The following is a 27487-nucleotide window of genomic DNA, read 5'->3' as shown; positions in this document are numbered from 1 at the left end:
TGATTTATTTGCTGAGACTTCATCAAACACCACCACCGTCCCTGTAGGGAACAGAAAGACGTGTTCCTTTGAAAAAAAAAAAAAGAAATGGAATAAAGACCTTTCCATCACTGCAGCCTCTGCAGAAACAGTTCAGAATTTGAAGGCAGCACATTCAGAAAGCACAGCCAGAGTTTAAAAGTATTACTGTATTTACTGGAGCAGGAGTCTTGCTGTGAAAACATGCATCTTCCTGCAATTTGTGGTTTTAGGACCATTTAAAATTATTTTCCTCACATAAAACAGCTTCTGCCCTCGATGCTTATTGAAGTCAAGTGCTAGCTGGTGTTTATACGGAAGAGAAAATATTTCAAGGCACTATTATCTCCTGCACTTGCAAACGAGGATTTTATTGTTTCTTAACCTCAGAAATGTACCATTTTATTTCAGCTTCAGAAGTAGTAATGATTACAAAGGGACAATCTCCGCCAGGCAAGAGCCTTGTTTAAGAGCAATCTGTCCTCCAGTTGCGCCTGGAGACCGCACACTAACACTGCAGAACGCCCCAGTGCCATGTGCCTTAAAAACAAACAGAAGGTTTTGTAACACCACAGAACAGCGCACGAGACAGGAGGAAGGTAAAATCCCTCATCCCTTTGGGAAAAGAGCTCCCAGACTTTATCATTTCACGCGTGCATGCACAGAAATGACACAGCCATAAAAAGTCAGAGAGGAAAAGGCGAAGGAGATGTGTGTGAGGGCTGCAGAACAGAGCAGACGTTAGAGGAGACAGGTTTGCAGCTCTGTCCCAGACTACAGCGTGGCCTTGGGCAAACTGCTTAGCAGCTCAGCATGGCTAAAACAGGGTGAATGCCACCTTTGTGCCGTGGCGGCAAATTGAACGCAGACCACAGGGGTACCTGATTTTATAGGAAGGGCAAACACACCGTAACTTCCCATCTGCAAAAATGCTCTGCCTGTCTGCAACGGGAAATTCCTACCGTAACTTTGAACACACACCTGTCCCGGAGCAGGCTCTGCAGGCAGTGTGTCACAGCAGCGGCCACGGGATAAAAAAAGCTAAAATCCTGGAAAAAAAACAAACACCTTCACTTTGGCTAAAGCTCAAGACCAAAGTTGTTTGCAATTCGGCTGGGTTTGGACTTGCATTACTTTATTTTTTTTGGTACTCGACATGATTGGCAGCTTGCCTGCCTCACAGCCATGTCTCTGGCTGCCGAAAACCAGGCCAACAGAGATGCCATTGATACGCCACTCATCAGCTTTGTAGAACCGTAGAGTTTAATCACACGCAGGGAACAAAATACACACGGGCTGCCTGGGCTGTACCTGAGCAGAAGAGAACAAGGGAGGGAAGGAACAGGTACCGTGCAGTTGCTCCAACACCCAGGACGCTGCACAAGCACAGTGCTGTTTCCTACTGAAAGGGTCAAGCGTAACGGAGCATTTTTAGCGCATGACAGAGGATTTCCCCTCAGTGGAATAGTTTCCAGAGGAAAAAGGAATTTTGCAGCATTTAACAACAGATTATTAAAATGCCAACACTTCCCCTTAAAACATGTGCTTGAACTGCTGAGCACAGACACCATACCAGGCTCTCTGATGGGGCCCAAAGGCCAAAATCTCTCTTCAGCTGCATCTAACCCGTGGGGAACCAGAACTGATCCCCATCAGCACTTACACAGGCCAGTGCAGGGGCAGCCTTCTAGTCCTGGCTACATTAAAGGAAACTTTACTGTCAAAATTGCGTTAAAAAAAAAAAAACGGACTTAACACCAATATGAAGGAATTGCATTGCCTCAAATTTACCTTTATTAAATGGTGCATCCTTTTTACTTGCTTTGAAAGAAACATTATGTGAAAGCAGATTCTCTTTCAAGCCCTCCCAAATTACTGTTATGGTTTTAAAAGTCAATGTTTTCCAAAACAGGTGTTTAAAGCCTACATTCGTGCAGCAAAGTACTCAGTGTTATTCTCCAAAAATATTGTATTCAATTGGGCCTCCAGAAGCCAAGGGGAGCTAACACACAGTTAAAAAAGCAGCGAAAAGAATCAATACACAATCAGGGTCCCTAAATCTACAGCCTGACTTCAGCCTCCTGATTTTGAAAGAGCTACACAAGTCATGATTTAAAGGGATGTCCACAGGCAAGGATTTGGGAGAGGAGGGAGAGAAGGCAGGGCAATTTGTGGGGAACTTTTGGGGAAAAAAATACCCCCTTTGGGTATTAGATATACTACAGCTCCTTTAAGGACAAGCCATTGTCAGCGCATAATTCTTCAGAACAGGCGAAGGGGCACAGCTATGAGCATACATACACTCAGGAAAGTCCAATACAGTGTCACCTTCTGAATTCAAAATAGGCAAAACACACCGAGACATAGCAGACTACAAGGAGAAGAAGCACTCTGAAATAGAAGCTTGGCTTTTTCTCCACGGTTAATCCTCCCTGCCTGGGAAGTGAAAGCCCAGTTAATTTAATCGGCCTTTTAATCGGTTCCTTAACACTGCAATAGGCAGGTTTGCTCGGGGTGAGCTCAGGAGTTACAGATGAACTAACCCAATGGGGGCCTCCATCGGGAACTCTCTCCTTGACCCACTCTCCTTCGTGACCTGCTTCCCAGCGCTGGCACCCCTGTGACCCTCTGCTGAGCAGATTCAACTTGCTAAATCAGCAGAGAATTAATCACTTCTCCCTCATTCAGGAAATCCCCCTGAGGGAGTCAGGGGAAAACCTCCCTTTTTGCAACAGCACACTGTAGCCTACAATTTGGCGCAACTTTAAATGACACCCTCACATTTCCAGCGACAGCTGGCATGTGCTGAACTTGAATTTGCTGGGCTTCTCTTTAAACTAGAAAATAACACTTAGCATATCGATGTACAGCAATGCTTAACTCGTACAGTAAAACATTAACTTGCAGCCAAAGTTACACTCCAAGCCTCCCAAAACCCCTGCATTGTAATCAAACAGCAGCCAAGTGAAGTTGGCCTCCTGTGCTTTTTCCTCTCAGACTCCAGCCAGCAAGAAAGAATTGACCAAATACATTTGGTTGCGGAATATCAGGAAGGATTTAGCACATCAGATAACACAGGACTTGCTGACTAAGAGGAACTCAACAGACACTAGCAAAGTTTTTTTAACTCAGGCTATCAAGGCTTCCCCACGTAAGAAGTTTAAAAGCTTGTGGTTTGAAATTCCACCGCTGAAGGGTAAGAGGTAGAAGAAATTGCGTCAGTGGATTTAGACACTGGAGAGATTTTTAAACTTCCCACGGAGTATTTTTGTTTTCTTCCCTCATCGTCCTATCCCATTTCTCAGAGATTATAGCACCGCTACCGAGTTTGCCTAATGAGGTTTACACAACATTATAGGTACTTGATTTAGCTGTCACGACTACCATCTGTAATTAATCCTCCCAGGAGCTAGAACGCTGCACAGCTTGTTCCTGCAAGCTGCATTTCTGATGCAGTGCAAGCTTATAACCTCCATAACTCTGCTCTCGCACCAGTTTTCTGCCATCGTAACTTCTCTGCATTCATTTGGCCACTCGCACCAGCCAGCGGAGAGCGTGACCCCCAGGAACAGGCTGTAAAGGAGCCGGATGTTAACAGGAACGGGACTAGGAGGGAGCCCTTTCCCTTTTTCCTTTCCCTTCCCTTTTCACAGAGCAAGAAATAAAGGAGCACACAAGTGATTTGACCATCCAACGCTTGGAGGCTATTTCTGTACATTTTGCACACAGCTTCTTCAGCAAGTGTGATCAAGACAGATCCTTTAAAGCAGAAACAGGTGCAGTTTTTACCTTGTACTAACTTACGCACAAGAATTACCACAGTAAAAAGGCAAAGAGGTTATGGCACTTCAGCCTCCCCCTCACTGCTACGTGAAAAAGCAGGTGAGACGAATACTACACCTTCTCCATGACGCCATCTATGCTCCCGTACTTCCACAGACCTGATACCAAGATGGAGCTTGCCTTGTTTTTAAAGCAAGGAGCCCTGTGCTCGTTGACTTCACAGAATAAATGAATTCCTGATTCTGGTCCAAAAGCTGCAATTTAAGCATAGCATATCTTTAAGGGAAAAAAGCCAACTATGATTTAAAGATTTCTAGCGATACAGAGTAATTCATAGCACACCTCAGGGAACTGTTCCAATCATTCCCTCCCTTCACAGTTAAAAGTCTACTTAATTTCTAAACCGAATTTACCTAGCTTTCAGCGTCTGGCTCCTCCAGTTCCTTATGGGCAGAAGAGTTTTATTTCTTAGAATTTCTGTTCCCTCTGTAGTCTTTTCCACCCAGTGCCCAAATTACTGCTCAGCCTCCCCTTTGAGAAAGTACACCTCTTTGTTTGAGTATAGTAATCCTGCCGTGCCTCCCCAAATCCCCATCAGGCAGACCTCGTCCAAGCTACCAGCAAAACATTCGCCTTAAATAAGAAAGCACGCAAAACCTAGAATTCTCCTATCTAATTTCTCCTATATCTTATGGCCAAATTTATCGAGGCCATGTTCACAGATACTTTTCAGTAGCAGCACACTTTAACTCTGTAAACAAGACCTGTAAATGAACACATCCCTGAAGTGTGTTATCTTCTCTCACTGGGGAAGAAATAAAGGAAAAAAGCTGGAGGAGTTTGTTCTTTGAGAAAAGTGAAGACTAACCAGATAGGAAACAGGCCAAACCCCGAATGCCTGAAGACCCCCTCAAGGTTTGTCCTCTCTATCCAAATTTATCTCTGCCTGAAGCCAATTCTTCGGCAACGGAAACAAAAACGTGCAACTGGTCCTGGCTGCTGGTGCCAGATAAGAAGAAATGAATACTTCTGTGGTAGATTCTGCAGATAACCTGCTATATGTGCCCGAAGGAGCCATGTGCAAACGCATCAATAAACACATGAGAAGTTACTGCTTTCCAAGGCAAACCCCGCTTTGCACTTCCAGTTTGCAAACTTGGTTGAGACAGACAGTGAGGAGCAACCCTTACGCTTTTGAACCTCTCCGTTGCTCGTTCGCTTTAATGAATTAGATTTCCTCTGCCTGGGGCTATCAAATGATCCCATCCTGGACATTTGCTTGTTGTGAATGGCACGCGAAGGCTCAGAGGCAAGCTGCTTTCAGTTACGTGGTCATTTCCAAACTGATGAGCAGGTCTCTACAGCCACCTCAAAGGGGCAGCTACTGCCCTCTGGAACCACTACAGGATGCCAAAGCAGCAATAAGCATGTGGATAAGGGGCTTTGCCAGATCACACGGGGACAGGTGCATAAAAAAGCTTAAAAGGGGAAAAAAAAACCACATTTCCCAGTCTGAAGGAACTAAGAAACGTCTACAAAGACTTCAGTTCTGATAAAACTATCAATGTGAGAAGGACAAAGATAAGCACCTCTGCTCACAACGAGGCCCTCAGCAACTTCCACGAATAATTCTTACGTGTTACAAACCAAGTTTGGGGGCCCAAACTGGCTCGGGGTTTCCAGCCTACGTGACCTGCACCAGCAGCAAGTGGCAGTTCACATTATCACTGCAGAAATAACCTAATGCTGAGAGAAAGAAAGCCAGTCCAGCTGGGAGAGGGGCAGGAACTTTTCCTGAGTTACTGACGGGGGTCATTGACAGAGCCACAGTGCTGGCAGAAGCATTTGCTTCTCTCCACAGCACCTTCATGCACAGCCCCAGTAAAGGCTGGTGATGTATTTACCAGAGCTGGTCAAAATACTGAATCAAAAGCTTTCAAATTAAAACCATTCTGAAAACAAACAAAAAATCTTTACGCACAGCCTCTTTCGCTAAAAAAAAAATCCCACAGAATTTTTTAAATGTTATTCCATGGAACTACTCGAAGACTGCACTTAGCAACAAGCACATCTCAGACTTTGTATGCACAAACTAAGCTCAGCAAAACCTCCGGTCGACAACAAATCTCTAGTTAACCCAAAGGCACAGAAATCCAATCACCCACCTTTTTGATCAGCTTCCAAGATGCGTTTTTAAAGGGTACACACACCCCTCTCAGAAACCTGGCACAGGACGCACATACCTGCTTTTAACACATCAAAGGGTCGGGGTACTTGCCCCGACACAAGCCAGCTGCTCTGGATATCCCTGAGCGCTGGCTTTTGTCCACAGCAGAGCCGACCCACCAGCGTGGGAGCACGGAGGACAAGAAACCTTTCAGCCCCTTGGTTATCGGCAGAATGGGACTGGGGACCCGAGTGACAGGCACACCTTCGGCACAGAGGGCAGCTGCATCAGCGAGGCGCAGCAGAACAGCTTTACCGCCAAAATACTCCCCAGAAGCACAAAATAAGAGCTGGATTAAAAATTAAGCAACAACAAAAAGAGCACGCAGCAAAATTTGGCTTGGGGCTGCAGTGAAGATCGAGAAGCGAAGCCAGAGGAGAGCAACCCACCCTTTGCTCCTCCGCAATACGGACGGGACGGACAGCGGGATGGCAGCACCATCCGGTAGCACCAGAGCTCTGCATATTCTTATAAAGTATTAGCTAATTTCCCCCCCTAAATACCATCTCCAACACAACAAGCAATTTACAAGGACACAGAAACAACCTGCCATTAGCTGCCACCAGCAGTGAAACTAAGCGTCCTCGCTGACTGTACAAAACGGGGTGCAGAGCCCAGCTGGGTGACAGCATCTGGATCAACGCAGAAAGCTACACGGGGGGACACCGTAAGCAATTCTCCCCCTTTTTCTGTCTCCCCACTAAAGGTTTCAACCTATCTTTATGAAAATATGCTCTGAATTGAGTGGAATCTAGCATGTAAATTACTTCAACTAATAGCCTTGGTTCGAAACAGCAAATTAGGTAAATGCTTAAAAGAAATCCCTGTCAGGAAAGACATCAAGTATTTGCTTAATTTAAAAAACAGGTGGACAAAAACCTGTTCTTGCAATCTCTGAACTTCCTAACAGTACCAAAACCACAGCAGAGCTTTCAGAAACTTTTCAAAAAACAATTAGCTCTGGGCCCACAAATCACTCAGCACCATGCGGCACACCATAAACCCTCGCTGGCTGTCCCCTGCTCGACAGCTCATCTCTGTCAGCACTTTTCCCTGCGAATTACTTCCTTTCACCCCTCTTCCTGACCCAAAATAAACCTAAACATCATAAACTTGAACATGGTGAAGTCCCTCAACCAATTTTTTTTTTTTTTAAGTTATCTGTCTTTCTGCCTACACACCAAAATCTCCCCCAGCAGCACATCCCACGAGGGAACTTGTGCTTTATCCTCCTGGTCCACTTTCACACGTTCGCACAATTCACACCCATGGCTTAAAAATATCGCTGCATTCTCTGCCGAACGAACCTCTGGGACATTTTTCTCAGAGTTTTCCCTGAGCTGGAAGGTCACAAGCGAGCAATTCGGTCATCCAAGTACTCGCCGCCCTGGCTGTTCGTTTCCATCCTACCTGCAGAAACAGAGCCAGGACTCTGCAGAGGAACTCCTCCCACCGCAGGTACCCTTCCTAGAGGAATTCAGAGCAAACACTGCTACAGTGCTCTCTTGTTGGCCCAGCTTCTCTCAAACTCTGGCCTCCACTGTCTAAGGTCCGCAGCTAACGGTGGAGAGGCTTTTTGCTTCCCTAAATCTGATAAAATTGGAAACAGGCTCCTGTAAGTGCAGTTATTTAAATGTATTGTGCAAAAACATAATGACGTCCACAGGAACTTTTATCTATTCATGTACACACTCATATTAAGAGTCTGGTGAGAAAAAGAGAGGGAAATGAAAAGGGTCCCAGGAACCTCCCTATAAACAAAACCTTGCCTGTGATCAATTTTTACGCTCTCCTGCGTGCTAAAGATAGCAAGAGATTCCAGCACAACAGTTGTGCTGCACTGCTTTCATTTCAAGGTCAGAATATGGACAATGTAGGCAATAAACTAGCAATTGGAACACAAGGAGGCCAAAAGCTGGTCAGAAAATCCTCTGGAAGTCTGCATAAAAGCACGATCAAAAGAAAGGGGTGGGGAGAGGGAAATGCAGTTTTCTTTGGATTCCTAAAGCAGCATCTCCCAATTCCTTCAGACACAAGGGGGTTGTCACCTTCCTAGTGACCAAGCTGCCTGTGCCAAGGAAAGAAACACACGGCAGAAGACCTCATTTGCCTTCTCAGCAGTCACAGAAGCTGCCTTGCCAGGAAACGGAGACAAGAACACAAAGCAGAGCCAGGAGCTGTTCCCACAGAAGCCGGAGGCAAAGCACGGATGGATTTCCAACACTCAAAGTGCCTGGAAAGGCAAAGATAATCATGTTTGATTAGAGTGGAACCTACTGCAGAAACGTGCACGGAGCACAGCAAATTCCCAGCCACAAGAACCCCAGCAGGACACGGACTGGTGAGTGCACCGGGGTATGTGAAGGGAGAGCTTCAAGAACCACCCAGCCGTGCTCCAAGGGCTCCCCTACTCCAGCGCTGAGCCGCCTCAGCAAGGATGTCTGGACGGCAGAGCACGCTGTGCAGCACACGCCGCCAGCTCCAGCGCTGATGCCGAGCACGGAGTAACTCGGATCTCAATGTGCACCAGTAACTCACAGAGCACACTACAAAAGGCAGTGGGGTAACACCCACAAGCACCTCTTGGGGGGTCCAGCCCTCAGCTCTTCATCCACACACAACCTCCAGCACCCCTTGTCTAATGCCAGTGTCTGTGTTGCTCCACCTGGCTTAACCTCGAGCTTTCAGACACCCTGAGTACCAAGGAATGCCCACAAAAGGATACGAGCTCTATGCTCTGCCCAGCAGTCTGTTAACACCCACGTAACAACCGCTTTTGTGGTCAGGAGGTGACAAAATGAAGGATTACCCCTAAAGAGGGTCTTTCCATGACACACAGAAGAAACACAGCGCTGAGTGGTTGAACAAAATAACGAGTCGTCCCACACCTACCAGCTAAGCTTCAGAGCTGGTACCTTCATATGCCCAGAGACAGCAAACAGCACCGAGAGGGAAGGGACAAGTCACTGAGTAACTTCTCTCCTCCCTCCCACCAGGGCAGATCTAAAAGACGGATGGATCTGGTAGCCTCTAAGATTGTTACTGTTATCTTGCAGGCACATCTGCAGTTGACCACTTACTCATATCCAGTGCTAAATCATTTCTTTGTCTGAAGGTGTGTGCGCTTGGCTCAAAGCAAGGAGCCAAAACCTCACGAATGGGGCCAAGATGAGGAAAGAACATGGGACAGAGAAGCCCAAATCTCTTACAAGTAAAGTTAAAAGGCAACCCCGTGCTTACTAAACACGAACTGATAAACTGGTTCCCATTTTGCAGCCTTATTTCAAGTGCTAAATAAGCTCAGTGGCTCGAAGGCTGACTGCCAGCGTTAGGGTCAAATGCTCAACTGGTGAAATGCCCGGCCCCACGGACATCAAAGCAGCTGAAGCCATTTACAGTAGCAGAGGACCCAGGCCTGTAAAGCAGAACAGTATGGGAATTTGGGCTCCCCAAAATAGAAATACTGATCAGGTTTCCATAAGGCAACTCTGGCCACACCTCTGGATTCTCTGCAACACTGCAAAGTGTCAAGTCTACAGTCACCACCTCCATCACACTGGCACCGCTTTCCAGGGAGTGAAAGATTAAGAAAGAGATCAGCTCTCCATACCAGCCGGGCAGATACTTCTTGGCTTTCCGACCAGCGATCCTCACACAACCCCCCGCTCTATCTCGCCACTCAGACATTGCTGTCAACACGGTTGCAGAGAGCTCAGAGAGCTTTCCAAACATGAATGCCAACAAATCACAGCTGTGTCACTTCCACATCGCTTTGCAGTCAAGGGTCAGGGTAAGCCCCTAACAAAAACAGCCCAATTTCACAGTGGAAGAGTGAGGATCAGAAAGCATCCCCTGCACACAATACTACAACGCCCTGAAGAGGAAAAAGGAGCCATGGCCCACAAAACTGAAGGGGAAAACCAAGCAAACAAACACCCAGCCGTGCTGAACTCAGCCCACTTGTGGATTTACTTGCACAGAACGCCCCAAAAAGTAGACAACTGCAAACAGAAAGAAAAAACCGTCTTCAGCAAAATCAAAGCTGCCAGATACACCCTCCTCTGCGGTACGGGAAAACAAGAGGTTATAAGCAGAGCTGCCTGGAACTACGTGTAAGCTGAAACGTGGCTCTGTTTTTACAGCTCTCATAGCTGACTGATGCTGTCTTCATCACAGAAAAGCACAGCGGTGACACTTATGGCACTCTAATTATATTAAATATCTAAAGCCTTTAAAATATTGGTGTATCATCTAAAGGGGGAAAGGCTCAATTACCGAGAGTATTTTTTCTATTTCATCTAACAGAGAATAACTGTTAAGAGGTTGTTGTACAAGATGTGATGGATTTAGCCAGATGCTCTCATCATTTTTACTGCAGTGCTTGAAAAAAACAGCTTCTATAAATACACTAAAAAGCCAATGAATTACAGAAGCATGAAATGACTTCAGTGAGGTTAAAAAATTGTTGGCATCATACAGAAAGCACTGAAAATATTATGTTTAGAGACCTCAGCGTAGCTCTTAGAGACAGCACTGCTGATTTTAACAAGGAGGTTACTTATCGAAGCTGCAATATGAGCAACGCTCATCTCCTCAGCGTGAACGTGGGGATTTCTCAGCTAGTTCTAGAGGCTAAAGAAGGCATCTGGGTAAACGGGTTGCTGAGTGAAGGAAATGACCTCGAAGATCAGATCAGCCCCTTGCTGGTACCTGCAGAACAAAATGCATATTCACACACAAGACTAAAAGGAGGGAAATGATCAGATATTAACAAATTGCTGTGGGCCACTGTGCTAGACTTTCTTATAAGCAAAGGCTCTAGCAATCCACACCTCACGTATCACAGTGTTACGGTTCTAAGACGAAACACCTTGTAGCAGGGAGGCTGAGTCCAGTTTCCAAATCACAGCTGCCTGCATCCTGCATATCCGTAACAGAGCCACAAGCTCAAAAGCACCAACTGTTACCTGCAGATACCCAAGCAGTGGAAGTCCAGCAAAAATATTCTGTGTGGAAGGCACCATTCCTAGTTTGTTTCTGATGCAAACGCTTCCTATTTTTATCAGGGAAATCAACGTCAAAATAATAATTAAACAAAAAAAAAGGCTGAGGAGAAGGCTCCACACTACAAATCAATAAATAATGCTTCTGACAGCCCAGCCCCAGGAACGTTCACCACAACACATCGAGCACCCACAGCCACCTATTACTAAACAGAAATGCCATGCCAAGGGGGTAACTGGACAAGCCAGAGGATGCTAATCCCAGCAGAAAAAGCAGTTTAACTGCACAGCCCCCTCCTAGGATGCCAAATATCGCGGATAATACCTTTTCCTAGGGATTTCAAGAGGCTTGTCTCTGATCTCTGATATTTCCTGCCTGAAGCAAGGAGAAGTGATACTCTTAGATCTTGTCAGCTTAGATCTTGGCCTCAAAAAGAAAAGTATCTATGGTAAGTCCAGCACACTGCTCTCCAACGCCTGAGATCCTGAGGTCTCATGATTCTTCTACAGCCAGCAAATCCTTCTGAAACTCACAGGAAAGGATCCCACGGCCTTGTGGAGTCAGGCTGCTGCTGTAATGACAGAGCAGACTGGACAGCACAAATAGAAACCCTATGCTGCAATACCAAAGGACAGACACAGGGCTGTCAAGCTGTCTGTTAAGCCACGTCTTCAGAAAGAAAAGGTAGATCAGTGCTGTGTTAAGTCGTATCTGATAAATCAAAATATTAACGGACCGGACAGACAGGAAAAAAGGACCATTACAGAGGTAAATGCTGTTAAACTCAGTTCTACTTCTACCATGCCAATGTGTCGCAGCTATCTTGGGCCACCATGGGTACACCCTTAGTCTACCTGGTCAGTCACACATCATGCGCACGGGATCACTTACTGGATTACAGTCAAACATTGGAAAACCTGCTAGGAAGTAAAATTACGCTTTTTTTTTTTTAATATAGTAAAACAATACGTTGTAGTCATGCCCAAACCTCTGCAGTTGCAAGATCTACTACTGCCAGATAATGGGGCTGATAGCTGCATTCATTGTGGCTACAACCATGGGGTCTTCACAGGAAACCTCCATCCACGTCGCGTTACATATCGTGCTGCCACCTTCAACTTGCCCAGTGTAAGCAGGAGCACGATGAGAGCATTCTGCTTAGCCAGATAAGGTACAGACCGGCGCCAGGACACAGCATTCAAGTATGGAACATGCCTTTGATGAAACACTGCACTAATAGAGAAGAGACAAAGGTCTGCAGCTCTCCAGGACCACCCTTGCCTTTTCCCTCTCACAGGAAACGAGAATTGCCTTCCTATTTAAAATCCTGCTGAGCCAAAGCCCAGCTCCTTTTGCTAGAGCACTCTTTAACCATGCCATTTTGCTTCCAGAACACCTTACCTACTACTCCTTTTGACACTCTGCCTGCAGTTTCCTAGCAGAAAAGCCAAGACGTCCCTGATAATGTTTACATTCTCAGAAGTCTGCAATGTAAGATTCCCCACTACTTCAGCCTGACAGCACCGAGTTTCCCCGATGCAAACACAGTCCACTTGTGATGACAGACAAGTCACCTGCACTAAAGACACGTGCAAAGTGCTCGTGGGCAGAGGGAGCACATCCCGAGCCTGAAGGTTTTAAGTCCCTCTTGCTCTGTAACACTGCATTTCAGTATTTCTCTGGACTGTAAGCAAGCTTTGCTGGTAATAAGCACATAAAGAAATTTCACTTCATCTACCTAGGCAATGTAAACTTAAAGTCTGGGACAAATTCTGCTCAATTTGTATTTGATTGTAACTCAGTTAGCTCCGTATTATCTCATAGGATGTCTCCAGATGTCTCTGAAAGTAACGTATTCGTCTTTGTTTTGTCCTAAGGATTTCATTACATTTTAAACAGATTTTCATTAGCTTTCTTGTTTCATTCTAGGGAATCTATGTAGTAAATAAACTATGGAAAAGAGACTTAAGAATTACTCCTTGGTCACTCAATGGAAGCACATAATTCACTTTTGTTTCAGAAAGTTTCCCACAGGAGGAGACTGGGGCACTGTCAGCTTCACTGAGGAGCTCAGGTAGAAAGGAGTGGGCACAGTTTTCAAGTGCATCTCAGTTAAGGTCCAACCCAGGTTTTCAAAATGGAACATTTCTCAAATTCTGGTTCTTTACATCACATTAAAACACCTGTGGAATAAAAATGTAGCAAGTGATGTTTATTCTGTAATATCGAGAATTTAACTGTAAATTAACTCCTTAAATGCTAAAGAAAATAAGGTCTTTACATATATAGAAGAGTCTATAAAACTGCTAGCAATGCGGAAAAGAAACTGCTAACAAGTTTGCTCATGTTTTCACCTGAAGCCGCTCTACCAGACTCAGTGCATGCCAGGATTTACTGCACCCACCAGCTCAGAACCGGCCATTAGTGTGTCAATGGTGACAGCTCTGTCTAAATCAGGGCAGGTATGAAGTTCCTAACGAAACAACTGACCCTGTACTTCCTCTGATATCCATGAACCACAAAAGACACAACCTACACCGTATCAGGTAAGTTGTAACTCTGGTCTGGTGCTGGCTAAGCACCCAAAAACAACCATTCCAACATGACTGTGACCACATCCATTAATGCAGAACAGCAGCTGAGTTCTCAGAAAACAAAAAGGTTTTATTTTTCAGGGACACCACATTCCCATTAGAAATCGTAAGATTTCAAGTTTGATAACTAAGATAAATGGGTATGCATATAGCTGCAAGGTCCAAAAATCCCTATCTTTGTCATCTCGCTACAATACCTTAACTTCAGCTCCCACTGATGTCACTGGAAATTTATGTTCAATATGAACTTATACGGATGAAACAAATTACAATTTTCTAATGTTGAGCTTGCACGTAGTTTAATATTCACCTCCGTAAAACACACACAAAGCACTTTATGAAACTTGGTTTCTCTTGAGCAAGGAAACATCTGGTTCAAAATTCTACAAATTAATACAGGAAGAAATAGGTCGTGTTTGTGATTTCTCATCTGGGAGAGGAGGGGGGGCTTTTTTTTTTTCTTACAGATCCTCAGAAACAGTTAAGGATCTCTGAAAATGCCGAGGACTCTCCTTTAGGCACAGCATTCCAGCTGGTAATACCAAGATACTTCTGAGGCCAAGCTCACAGGGTGAGAGGATTAATTACCAAATGATTCTGAAGTAGCTATAATGATTACGGAATAGGGTAAGCACTGAGTATTTTATTCTAATGGGCCTCCCTAATCTATGGTTCAACAATAAATCACAGCATTAGGAAAACTACAGTGGTCTTCCAATGGAAGTCGGCTGCATATATTTGCACGAAAAGCTATTTAATATGCATGGTAGAAATACAGACATCTCAGCACCATAAACTTCAGTGCATCATAGCATCACATGGCTCTCTAAAGGTATTTTCAAGGTGACAGATCTGAGATGTGGTATAAAAGCAATGCCCCCACCTCGAAGAGTTCTCCATCTAGTATATGGCCTCCTGAAAGCACCAAGGAGGATCTTAGACTCCTTGTGAAACTCATCAGTTACAACAGCAACAGCTGGAGCACAACTGAAACGTCTCAGAGAATGTTTTATCCTGGACAGCTTGGAATCGATTTATTTAATAAGCCTGCGTAACAACTATAATGACAAAGGGATCTCATACTGGCATTTCAGATGGAGACACGAGTTATTCACGGGAAAAAAGAGGAAGAGGAAATGGAGAAAACCAACGTGGAAGATAAAAAATTCAACATGGGACCACTGTCCAGACACAGCAGTCCTATTCTGCTTTATGACTGATTAAAACACTAACAATTTATTTCCAACCACGGAGCAGACTTCACCAGTTCCTCGGAATTTCTTTGCCAAAGATGTTTTGAGTTTGAAGAACAAGGTCTCGAACCCAGCCTCAGCTGGCAAATGTGCAAGCACAGCCTGGCACCGGCACAGTGCAAAGCTGCCTGTCACAGGAGCAATTTGACATGCAGCATGTAGGAGCAGACAGAACTCCCACAAATTCCCCTATCAGCAGCCTTCCTCCACAGCTGTTTCTCTCAGCTGTCTCCCCGAAAGGAGTAAGATATAGGATAAACATCTCTAGGCTCTGCCAGGTCAAGTAGCTCTGCTCTGGCCCCCAAACTACAGAGAGCCAAGTCCTATTTTTCAATACTGAACACAGATTTTTGCTACCTACATGACTCGAGCTACCCAGATGCAAACCTTGGCCTTAACTGATTTGCGCAGCATTTTGGGAGTCAGTCAAAAAGATCACATCCCAACTACCGTTTATGTATTTGCTGTTACTTGGTGATATACAGACACATCTAAACCGGGCTGTTCCATTTGTCTGACTTGCTCTTGTGCCAGCTGATAGATATCCTACTGCACAGACACAGAGAGCTGTTTATACAGGAGAAATTCACTCTATACTAACAGTTTCTTTTTCATTTATAAACAACACAGTTCGTTTTGAGTTTATTTTTCTGTATGTAAGGAGAAAATTTCTTGCTGATACATATTAGTGACTGCAACATTTTTAAATTCTAAAACTAAAACCAGGATTTTCCTATACCCTTGCAGGAGAAAGGTGCTCAACATCCGCTCACCTTTCATCAGTTGTCTCACAGATTTCATCCAGAAGTTCTTTGGGGGTCATCAAAAACATACAGCGCATTTCTATTAGTTGGTGGCACTCGTATCAAGTGCCAATTATTTTTCAAATTCCTAAAAAAAGATCCTAGCCCAAAAGACCTTGGTATGACGTTCAACGTCATTCAAAAGAAAACTTTGGCGGTTGAGATATAAACCTCTGATAACTAGTATTAAATAGAAATTAAAAGCACTACTGAATCCACGGCTTCTGGGGAAGAAGCACTCAGAACTTTGAAAAATTGTGTTGGTGTTTCCAGCACTTTTTCCAGATTCTGGATCTGACAAGTCCCTCCAGCAGAAAACCAACATTACAAGGAAACAGCCCAAGTTCCCAGATCATGACAGCCTTCAACGAGATTTGCCCGCATATATGGATACAGATATTTCTCTCCAATACAGGACCTTTGTGTTCCTAACACAAACTCATCCGATTTTTTTGCCCCAGCCTCACGCCTTCATTTGTTCTCTCCTAAAGCTGCTGATACACGCACACACTCATAGTGTCAACTCCGCCTCCATAAAATCTTCCCTGGGAATAATCAAAACTATATTGACTTTCTTGTTAAGTTCAAAGACCTTAACAAGTCATCTGATGAACATTAGCGTTACGTCCCAGGAGCACGATTACAGACTTACTAGTCCATAAAACCGACAAGACGACTGCCTCCAGCACTGCGCCCTGCTGGGCTGCTTTCTGCAGCTCAGTCACTGCGCCGAAGAGAGGGGAAACCAGTTTTTCAGTGAGTTGTCCTTTACCATTCAGGAGAGAAAGATGAATATCAAGTGCTCATTGTCTAAAGTCACATTGTGGCACACTTGCCCTCCAAATGATACAATGAGATCCCTTCTGGAGAAGCAGCAATGCCCGACCTGAGCATCTTCTGTCGTCTTCTGCCTGTGCCACGCGGACCTGTCACGGCAGGGCACACCTACGCCTGCCCCTGCTAACCCAACCGAGCAGTACCGCCCTGCTTCCACACCTCAGCCACACGGAACACCAATGCCTTCATGTTTGCAAAGGCACTGCCACAGCGGAATAAGTGTACAGGTTTAATGACCACCGCTTGCCATTTCCATTTTTATCATACAGCCCTCTGCAAAACCAGCTTTTTTTCCCCTCCCAACATTTTCACCAGCTGTGGGACGCCGCTTCCAACCCCAAAGCTGGCACTTGCAGCCCAAAAGTTTTCAGCAGAGGGCCCAAGTTTGGCACACACCCCAACATGACAGGGTCCTCAGCCCCTCAGTTACACGCTGCCTTTGAGACAGGTCCCGAAGTGAAGCAAGCTGTCGCCTTTCTGTAGCTACACTGCTTTGCACTGCCCAGAGGCTTCCCCTTTTAATGCATTATAGCCTTGTTCCACCGGCAGAAACTGATCTCTACCATTTCTTTTACCAGTTAACTGGACATCACAACCCCCATCCTCTAAAGAAAAAAAGCACAGGAACCCTGATTGAGGTTTTGACAGGGTTGAGGAGAGGGAAGGAATGAGGAAATACAACCTGAATTAGTGACCTAGCAAAAAAAAAAAAAAAAAACAGAAATTTTCATGCGGGGAACTTAGGAAGAAAAAGTAAATGACAAATCACAAGGAATTACGTCCTAACCAAGGCTCTTGCAGTGCATACAGAGAGCTGGAAGACGCAATGTTTTGTAAAATGTATAAATGCTGGGTAATTGTTGAATTGTTGTACTAGTGAATGAATCCACGAGCAACCCTGCCAAGGCTTCGGCCTATAGCTCCTGTAACTGTGACATTAAATGTTAATCATCTACTTAAGGCAGTGTTTGGGGACGAACAGCCGCCATGCAGGAAGGGCACTGAAGCGGAAAATATGGAAGAGGGCAGCTCTTGTAAGGACCCACTCTCCAAACCCAGCTGGTCTGAGATCTCCTCCCACGACGCAGCGCAGGGAGAGGAGCCCGGGTGGAGATGACAACAAGCAGCAGACCCTCAGAGCTTCAAGGAAAGAAAAACTACAAGCTGCAGAGAGTCACCAAGCCCTGGGTCCCCCCCTTCAGCTCTTCCTGCACCCAGTACAGGACAACATCCAGGCAGCTGTTAACAAGGCTCACAGCCTCCAGGTTGCCCTTTATTCGCGTTGTGAAAGGACCTTCAGGTGCAAGTGGGGGTAGTTGCTGGTTTCTCTGATGTTAGAAACCCAACGCCCAGCACCTCCCCACCACAGGGGTTTTTAATTGAAGGGATAACAGTGGGAGGGGGTTAAGGCTCCACCTGATTTCTTCACAGAGATAAAAAAAGAAAAAGCAACTGGAAAAGGAAGTGATGGGCCAGCTATGCTGCTTGTCTTTATGCATGATGTACAACCCAATATATTGCAAGACAAAAGTGAAGTACACCCATGCTGAGGCTTATACTATGTGGTGCTTAGTATTCAGAACGAGTTTAGTTTCAAGTGCCTACAAAAAAAAACACAAAACATGATAATGCTGGAAGATAGCAGGGCTCAGCTATGCTGCTCGTGTTCTTTCCTTGTAAAATTGGTGTTTGCATTCTTAGTCCCCAAAAAATGACTTTTACATGCCTTCTGAATGAGAACCACTACAATATAAAAGAGTTATTACATAATACTAAGATGTGAGCCTTGATCCACCAAGTAATAACTCTTTACTGATTAAAAGACAAGATTTCACTACATCCTCAGGAGAATAATCATCTTTCATAAAAGCTTCTTTTACCTCGTGCCGTAAAAAAGGAGCCTGCCCCCATCCCCCTGCCTTATGCTATTATTTTAAGGAACACAGAGAACACAGCCAGCATCTGTTTTATTCAAAAACAAATTTCATGCAAATATTTGCCTTTTATTTTTGATCTTCAGTTGATCTCAGCTTTCTGGAAGTCATTTCCTATGTGCAAAGTGTCTCATCAATAAGCCTTAACGACATACAAGTCATGTAAATCAAGAGGCTTATTTGCTATCACCTTGCACGCCCATTTACAGGCATACAATGGGAGAACAAATTGGATATTAAGCACTACACATAGGACATTGTGTTATGTATTTGCACTAAGATGTGAGGCTGCACAATGGCACTGCAGGATCAGGCCCCTGCTACACCAAATTCACCCCCGAATTCCCCTGGCCTTTCCTTTGTTACCTGGGAGAGTCGCAGTATCTCACTGTACCTGTTCAATAAATAAAATTCCTCCATATATAGGATATCAGTCAGCTCTCATAGCTACGTTTCCACCCTGCAATAGCAGGAAAAAGCTAGCTCAGTCTTGCAAGCCTCCAACACATAGCTCATTACCTCCTGAATACCTTCGTTCTCCTTTGCAGAAGAGCAAACCGAGCGCAGGCTGCTCAAAGAGGAACCCCCAGCAAAGCGGGCAGTAGCGTGTTCTGGGCAGCAGTTGCGGGAACATTACACAGAAGGGAGATTCACGCTGCGGTAAACTAGAGTTTATAGACACAAAATGTTATATGCGCATTATAAATAGGAGTTTATAGTTTGCTCCCTGGAGGAGCTGAGGATGTAAACCCCAGGCTAAGTGGTAGCAATTAAATCACATTATTTATAAAAGACATCTTCACTATCTTGAAAGTAAGCAAAACCTTCAACTGAAATCACTGATTCTGATCCCATTTTTTTTCAGTATTTTTTTTTAAGAAGGATAACAAGAGGTTGCTACTTCTTTACCTCGCTGTTACCCTACTGTGTTATGTTCCCTATCCAGAAGTGCTCTGCACCTGCCAAGAATTAATTTTAATAGTCACTTAATTCATTTAAAATAGAAGCTATCCAGAGTGGGAACATTTACTTCAAGTTTGAAGAAACATCACTTTTTATATTTTCCCATTCATTTTTGACTCAAAGCACAGATGGAAACAGAATTAAATTTAAAATGCATACAAAGAGGCTTTCTTTAGAGTTGAAACAATAGAGTTGAAACAATATACTCGTATAACCTTGAGATTTCTAAGTCTGTAATTTTTTTTTTAAATGATAAAAGAATACTGTTTATTAAGAAAGGTGTTACATGCAATCACTCATGCCAAATTTCTTCAAATTGTTTTATTGCCACAAACTTCCAGACTTTTCACATTAACATCTTCATGAGCATTCCTTTCTTCAGCCACTAGCAGGTAAGAAAACACCCAGCAACAAGCCCCTTCCCTCCTCAGAACTTGAAAGTAGCACTTTGTTTCTCTACTCTGACTACCCTAGCCACTGAAATGAATTAAATAACTCAAACGTAATCCAGTTTCAAAAAAAAAAAAAAACACCACACTGGAGCTGAGCAAGAAGTGACCTCTTACACAACACATCTCCATGCCTCCACTTTTGTTTTTGTTTTTGGTTTTTGGTTTTTTTTTTTTGATTCCCTCAACTTTTGCTAGCGACCCTGCCTGTTGGTCCAGCTCCTTGCAAGTGTTTCCAGAAAGTTACAACTAAAGCATACACTGAGCTGATGGTCAGATTTGAAATGCAGCTGATGGAAGTCGGTATTTATACAACAGATGTTTGCCAACCTGTGATTTTTTTGTGACCTCTCCCATGACTGATTGCAGAGCAGAATTAGAGAGACGAAAAGCTGAATGATCAGAAGAGCTACGACATGGGTTTTTCCCTTTTCCAGAAAGGCGTGTTGTTCTTCTGACTGACTGCTAAACCTAGGTCTCTTCTCTCCAAACATTCAAGTCAATTAAGCCCTTGAATTACCTTGATTCCTTTTTCAGACAGTTCCAAAAGGAAAAAGGGAAGATAAATTTTTGGTAGAAGCACAAGTACAGTACGTGTGGGGGTAAGGTTAGGGCTTTGTATTCCATCTAGTTTTCATCCAAACTCCAAGATTAAAAACACATTCTATTTCAAGAAAAGTTGCTTAGCTTCATTGCTGCTTTGTAATGTTAGAAAACCATTGTATGCGTCTCCAGAAATTTCCAAATGAGTTTGTCACTCCCCAAATTCATTCCTGCATCCGTTACCACAAGTGTTGGAGCGGACCACACCTGTGTTTTAACACAACCAAAAGAAAGTTTAGTGGAGATCGCTCAGCTGGACTTGTCCTTCCCTATTGCAAAGTCTACGAGACAGAAAGTGTCATTTATCAAACCACACTTTCCATTTAATCCAACTCCCACCTTAATTCACAGCCCCATTCTTCTCTCATCCTCCCAGGGCTGAGAACTACTCTTGGTACAAGCCAGCTGGAAGAAAGATGCAAACACAGACTTTAACAATACCTCCCCCAAACATTTACCTTCACTGGGGCATGAAAGTCTCCTCAGCCCACCTACACTACCCTCCAGCGAAGAAAAGCAAGGAACGTGCATTTTCTTCTTTGCTAAATAAAAGCAGCAGCAGCGCCAGCTGTGTGGACCTGAAAACTCCTTCAAAGGTGAAGGAAGAGGGAATAACACAAGCCCCCTCAGCACAGCTGGAAACGAAACAGAGATGTTTTTCCTCAGAGGATATGCACGAACAGAAGCTGACCCTTGATATACAGCCAGCTAAGTCAGCCAAGCAAGATGCAGAACGCTCTCCTCAGTGTTAACGATTCACGCAGCTCTGCAGCACTTCCATTCACTGTTCTTGAGTGTCTGATTTATGCCCAGAGGATTTTTCAAGTGACTTAAGAGTTCAGGTTTGCAGCAGAAGCAAGGCAGCCAAGTGCCATAAAGCAAGACTTGCAGCAACTAGCGTTCCTACAATAACCTAGGAACAGCTCACATACAACTACTTGCACCCAACACACCAAGAAAAGCCCTGAATAACATGAGGCTGAAAGGAAAAACAGTGTTTCTAACCATAATTTTGGATGTAAGAAAATTTCTACAGACATATTTGCAGGGAGGGGGATGAACTGCTCTTTTAGAGCCATGGACACATTGCAAAGCTGCCACTGCAGGCGACAGCCACCAGGAGAGGTTGCAGAGTTTGGCCCGATGCCTTCTCGTCATTCAGAAAAGCTGTCTTCCCTGGAAGTAAATGGTTTGTAAGCAAAGGCACCCAGAAGGCACATTCTTCCTCTGCAACAGATTCTGTCGAGATAAGATCCCTCCTCTGCAGGTTTGCCCTGCCACTGGGATTTCTCCACTGAACATGTTTTTATATGCAGCTCCCCACAGTCGCACACAAACGCTAAAACCACAAAGTTATCCCCCAGCCTGCTCCTCTGCTCCCCTCGGGGCACGCAGCAGCATCACCAGCGAGGAACCCCACAGCTAAATTCTGCTGTCAGCCCCACCTGTGCTCTCACAAGTCGGCCCCCACTGGTGTAAGACTTGCTTTAACCCTGCTGCGGACAACAGCGGAGATGGCCAGCATGGGGAGCTCAAGCCAGCTCCAACGCCGCTGCCTACAGCAGTGCTGAGCGCAGCTCAGCTCCCCTCCAGCCGGGACGTGGCCTGCCCTTGCTTTCCTCTGGCTTTCCAGAGCACAGGCGAAGGCACAGGGAGCTCCTCGGGTACAGACAAAGTCACTCGGGTCTACTCCTGTCACCCACATGCAGCTTGGCCACATGAGGCAAATCCCTCGCATGCTGCTCTGGCAGTGCTGCTCCTTCTAGAGGATAGGAGCTTGTTCGAAGAATGATAAGCTTAAGTCGTTCCAGTTTTACTCTATTATAAATGTCAGAGCAAAAATACTAATGCAGGTGCTGAGCTAAGTTTTACTGCAGAGCAATTCTCTTGTGCAGCTAATGAAAACTAGTACGATTACAGAAATGGTTTCCAAATAAAAAAAATACAAACTTATTAAACACAGATAAAGATGGAGTCAAGGATACGGGGAGCAAGTTCTTTAAATGGGGACATCTAATGTGAAATATCCCCACACGCAAAATTTGTATCACGATATCGCCAAGACATGCACTAGCATTTCAGACACAGCTGCAGGGGAAGTGGAGAAACAACAGCAAGAAAACACAGAATGCAAAAAAAAAAATTGCAACTGACATCAGTGCGAAGTGGTAACAGATTAAAACCCCTCATTTACCAACCTTTCAGCTCACTGAGCTGCAATGCTCAGAAGAGCGCGATCTGCCATACAACTCATTAAAGTTGGAGCCTAGACAAACTTCCCAATTGCTTCTAACACACTGAAGCTCCACAGTGCATTATTGAGAGAAGCAAACCCGATTAGCCTGACACAGCTTCTCCCCAAGCCACCCACTGAAAACATTCAGATCCAGCAATTTGCACTACATTTCCCTCTCGGGGCAAAAAAAAAAAAACTTCCAAGAGCGAGGGTCCAGGTCAGAAGGCCAAAAGCTACACACAGGGGCCATGCTTCTCTGACACGCCACATGTTTGGCTAACTTGCTGGAAGAGAAATGAACACCCAGGTTTTCCCTGGCTGCTGCATGTTGCTTGCCAGACCACAGCAACAGATCCCTGAGCAAGTTGGCTGTGGGGTCGGAGGCAGGTACAGGAGCACTCCAGGAAAGCAAGCTGCTCGGCCTTTCCCTCTCAGCCCAAAGCACCTAAGCAATGCTACCAAGTGTTACTGAACAAAGCAGTTTGTACAAGAATCACAGATTTTGACTATTCATGAAGTTATTTGTAGAATATGTACACGTAAAGAGGAAGACACTAAAACAAAATACTTGAAATCAAGAAAGAAGCATCAAGGTACCCAGTACTTACCATAATCAATTGAGAAAAAGTGTTAAATTGCTGCCACTAATAGCTTATATATTTAGGGGGAAAAAAAAAAAACACAGAGCATACCTAGCATCACTGAGACATTTTACAAAAGATTATTTTGTCCTGTCCAGGACCACACACTTATGATTTCTATCTTCCAAGCTGTAAAATCGCACACATCCTTCACATGCTGAACAAATAAGGAGCCCCAGTTAGAAGCAGGCAGAGCTGTACTGACATGGAGAACGGTTGGGTTCACAAAGGCCCAGGGAGAATTGCTGACCTCCCTGAGGGCGATATTTATTTTGCTGTTGTTTTCCTGCAGGCTGAAGGCTGCTCTGCGACCTGCTGCAAGATCAGCCATCCCCAGCAGAGGTGACAAAATCAGCAGTCAGAGTAAAGTTCAACAGCACCTCCTCAAATATTTTCCCCGACATAATACACTGAAGCTTACCTACCTCAAAAACCAAGCCTTGGTAGACACAGGCACCTGTGGGACGACAACAACAACAAAAAAAAAAAGATGGATTAGAAGAAAAAAAATTACAGTCACCAGTCACCTGCCTTATTTTGATCAGGCCAACCCATTCCCACAAGCACCATATACTCCCTCAGATGGGTGACAGATTCCTGTGTTTGGTGCCTCTCATGCAAGGGGTACATCTTCTCTCCCTCTGCTGCCACAGCTGCCTCCTCCAAGGAAAAAGGCCTCACAATATACACATAAGATGAAGCTTACAACTCTATTTCTACTTTGATTCATGGCCTGAGCTCTCGCTGAAATACAGGCAAGCCACTGCTATTCAATGGCAAAATACAACCCTTAAAAATGCAAGGTTACACAGCACTTAAATTGCATGCTGAAGAGCAGGCTCTTCTCTGTGCTCCTATAAATCCTTTTACCATCTACAGGAGAAACAAATAAGCACGTGAATATACACATAAAAACGCGATCACTGTGAGAAGAGCAGCCATGAATTCCTGCCCCTAACTCACTCCATGGGCAACGCGTCGCATCTCCCCTGCTGACAGGCTCACGGGACTCCCGCCCTTCAGGCTTCCCACCTGATGCTACTGGGAGAGGGAAAGCTTCTCCAAGCAAGTGACAGAGAGATGCGTGCCCATTCGAGCACACTTTATATATTCTGCTTCAATAAGCCAAATAAGAGGTTAGAAAATAAAGCCATGAATGAGCTCAGTGACACTTCTTCCATTGATTTTCTGGGAAACAGCCCTTCTCAAACAACAGCACGTATCTGTCTACTGTGACAAGAATGTGAAATCAAAAGCAACCCAAGAAACCCAAAGATTAAAAGCAAAGAACGGGAGAAAAGCTGCCTCAAGGGACCACCCAGAGAACTACAAATTTCCTTGTCAAAGAGTGGTTTTTCCCATAAAAAGCAGATTAGACAAATTTGTACAGAAAACCTTGGAGCCGCACTGCTTGAGATTGAGAGCTCCTCCTTCGAGCTGGTCCTCAGCTCAGCTACAAGAGGCTGCAGAGGCACCATCAGGAATTATTTACCCTTGCCAAAAAGATGAGCCCTAAGAGCCCAGTTGTGTTTCTTTCAAACTCTGCAGGTACCTTTCTACTCATACTGGCACTAGGAAGATCACACATGCAGACTGAGCACGGGAGAGGATGACATGCTGAAACGTCGGGTTTCAATCTCACATCCACTCTGCATTTTCATGGTGGTGCCAAGGTACTCGAGTGCCACTAAGACCCAGTCTCTCAGCAATTACCTGTTCATTAATTTACTTGGCTTCCATAGCAACCCAGGTTAAGGGAAAAAAAAGACATTACCCTATCTAGACTTCATGATACTGCATTTATTTTCATCAAATACCAGTTATTCTCCTGCCCCTCACATCCCTTTTCTCCCCCCCATACTCTTCTTTTGAGAGGAGAGAATAATTTCAAGGTTCATCATCCTCCTGCACCTCAAAATTCAGTGCAAAACGCTACAAGGTCACATATGGTTGGAAGGCACATGAAAAAATAATACTTAACACCAATTATTTAAAGCTGATACAGCTTGACCATTTTAATCCTGAAAAGGGCTCACTGCCCTTCCTTCTTTACTTAATGACTATCGTTCCTTAAAAGTACGGAAAAAATGACTTAACATCATAAAAAATGAATTATTGTGTCATAGCCTTCACTAAAGACTTGAAGCTCTTAAGAAAGGCGTGTGAGGGGGACACACAAAAAAAAAGTCACTACCATTTCCTATCTCTGCTTCAAAAGGCTGTAATTACATCTGGGGCCCTTTGCGCCAGGCACTGTAAATACCTCGCGAGAGAGCGGTCGTGTGCCAAGGAACTCATCGCCAGGCAAGCATCAGCAGGGATGAGAGAGGCCTTCGAGTCTCTCTCTCTCAGCACTACAGCCTACTCCCTCCGCTGCACCCTCTGCACACAGGCTCACCCCATGTGCAGCTACAAAGCAAACAGAGCTTTGCAGCACCCTGGCTTTCCACACAGCTCCAGGTCACCGGAGTGACAGAGGACTGTTTGCAAAGCCCACCTGAAAGGGTTCCCTCAAAAGAGCATGGTGCCTTCCATACACTGAGCGAGTTATGGAAGAACCCCCCTGACTTTGTCTGGTTACTTGTGCTGGGCATACCAGATACAGGTGGTTGATAGGGTGGTTTTCTGATTTTTTTTTCTTTTTGAAATGAATCTCTCTGCTCACCAAGTTAATACCCCACATTCACATCTGCCAGTTCCCCCATTCACACACAGACATGGCTACTAACTCCTGCTGTTCGTTAAGACAACTAAAGCAAACATGACACATTACACTGGGAGCTGTACGTGGGGAGTCTGTCACTTCGGGAACCAACAGCCCACAGCCACATGGTCAAAAAGAAAGCCAGAAAACAACCTAAGAGCACAAGTGCAGCCCTGGTACATTGCCAAAATCAAGCTATCGATGACCTTAACCCCTGCACTGACAGCTGTAGTAAGATTAAAAAAACCTTCGCACTTTTATAAGTCTCTCCAGAACACTTTTTTTTTTTTAATTCAAGTGACAGAAGCAGTCAGCGGTCAATGCCTTAGCTGCACTCAGAGCAACATCCACGCAACGTTAAGTTTACCTCAGAAATCTCTTAAATCAGCGCAAGGTGATGCTGCTGCCTCCTGTGCGCTCCCCAAAGCCCCTATTATCACTGCCCTAGCACAGCGCAAGCAGATACCCTATGGGCAATGATCTCTACCCTCCCCACTGCCACCAACAGCGGTGACAAGCGGGATGGGACAGGGGCACGAGGGCTCTGCTCAGTCCCTTTCGCACCCAGCCACTGGAAACCCATCGTTTCTTAAAATAAAAAGGACCCTTAAAATAAAAAGGACCCTGGCTTTGGAACCCCCCAGCCTCTTAGTGGATTCTCAGCTGTCCCAAGCCCCCTCCTCACCCTCCATCACCTCAGGTGCCAAGCCTGAGGTGAAACCCACAACCAAGCCCCACGGTGCGCACCCACCGCCCCTCAGCCGCCTGCGGTCCCCCCCGCGACCATTTTGGGAGCGGGCACAGCCGGCCCGAGCCGGGGGGCAGCCAAAATGGCGGGGGGCGGGAGACGGACCCCCGGCCGGGGAGGGAGGGAGGAAAAGCGCCCCAAAACCCACGGGGCCCGCCTAGGGGGGGCTTCTCCTCAGGGCACCGACCCTCCTCCCCTCAGGGCACCTCCCGGGACGGGACTCACCTGAGGCGGCAGCAGCCAGCGCCGCGCTGAGGAGGCAGAGCGGCGCCCAGGCGCCCATGGCCCCGCCGCGGGCGGAGAGGAGCCCCGGGAGCCCTCGGCAGGTGCCGGGGCAGCTCCTCGACCCCCGGCCGACCGCCAAACTTTCCCCGCAGACAAAGCGGCCCCGCTCCGCGCCGCCAAAAATGCGCCGCAAGCCGCCCTCCCTCCGCCCGGCCCGGCCCCCGGCCGCGCCTCGCTACCCCCGCCCCCGGCAGCCGCGGCTGAGGAGGCTGGGGCTGCGCCTCTCCTCCTCCTCCTCCTCCTCCTCCTCTTCTTCCTCCCTGCCGGCAGCTGACCGAGGCAGGGGGAGCTTGGGGGGCTGCTTGGGCAGCGAGGGGCTGGCGCTCAGAAGTCGACCCCAGGAGCGGGAGGTTTCTCCTTCATTTTGTTCGCGGCTCGCTTTTGCAGGGTAAAAGTCGAAGGGGC

The 27487-nt window shown here is 45.6% G+C and overlaps 1 protein-coding gene across 1 annotated transcript in view; it reads right to left on the bottom strand.

The window, feature by feature from the left end:
* Positions 1 to 27250, bottom strand: part of FRAS1 (Fraser extracellular matrix complex subunit 1) — a 161509-nt gene extending 134259 nt beyond the window's left edge. The window contains exons 1-2 of the mRNA XM_080590382.1: positions 27023 to 27250; positions 23771 to 23802 (exon numbers count right to left, since the gene is read on the bottom strand). Coding sequence (XP_080446508.1) covers positions 23771 to 23802; positions 27023 to 27080 — 90 coding nt within the window. The 5' untranslated portion in view covers positions 27081 to 27250. The remainder of the gene's footprint in view (positions 1 to 23770; positions 23803 to 27022) is intronic.
* Between the last annotated feature and the right edge of the window lie 237 nt (positions 27251 to 27487).

Source organism: Anser brachyrhynchus (genome assembly GCF_964034855.1).
Source record: "Anser brachyrhynchus genome assembly, chromosome: 4".
Lineage (NCBI taxonomy): Eukaryota > Metazoa > Chordata > Aves > Anseriformes > Anatidae > Anser > Anser brachyrhynchus.
This window is presented reverse-complemented; position numbering and strand designations above follow the sequence as displayed.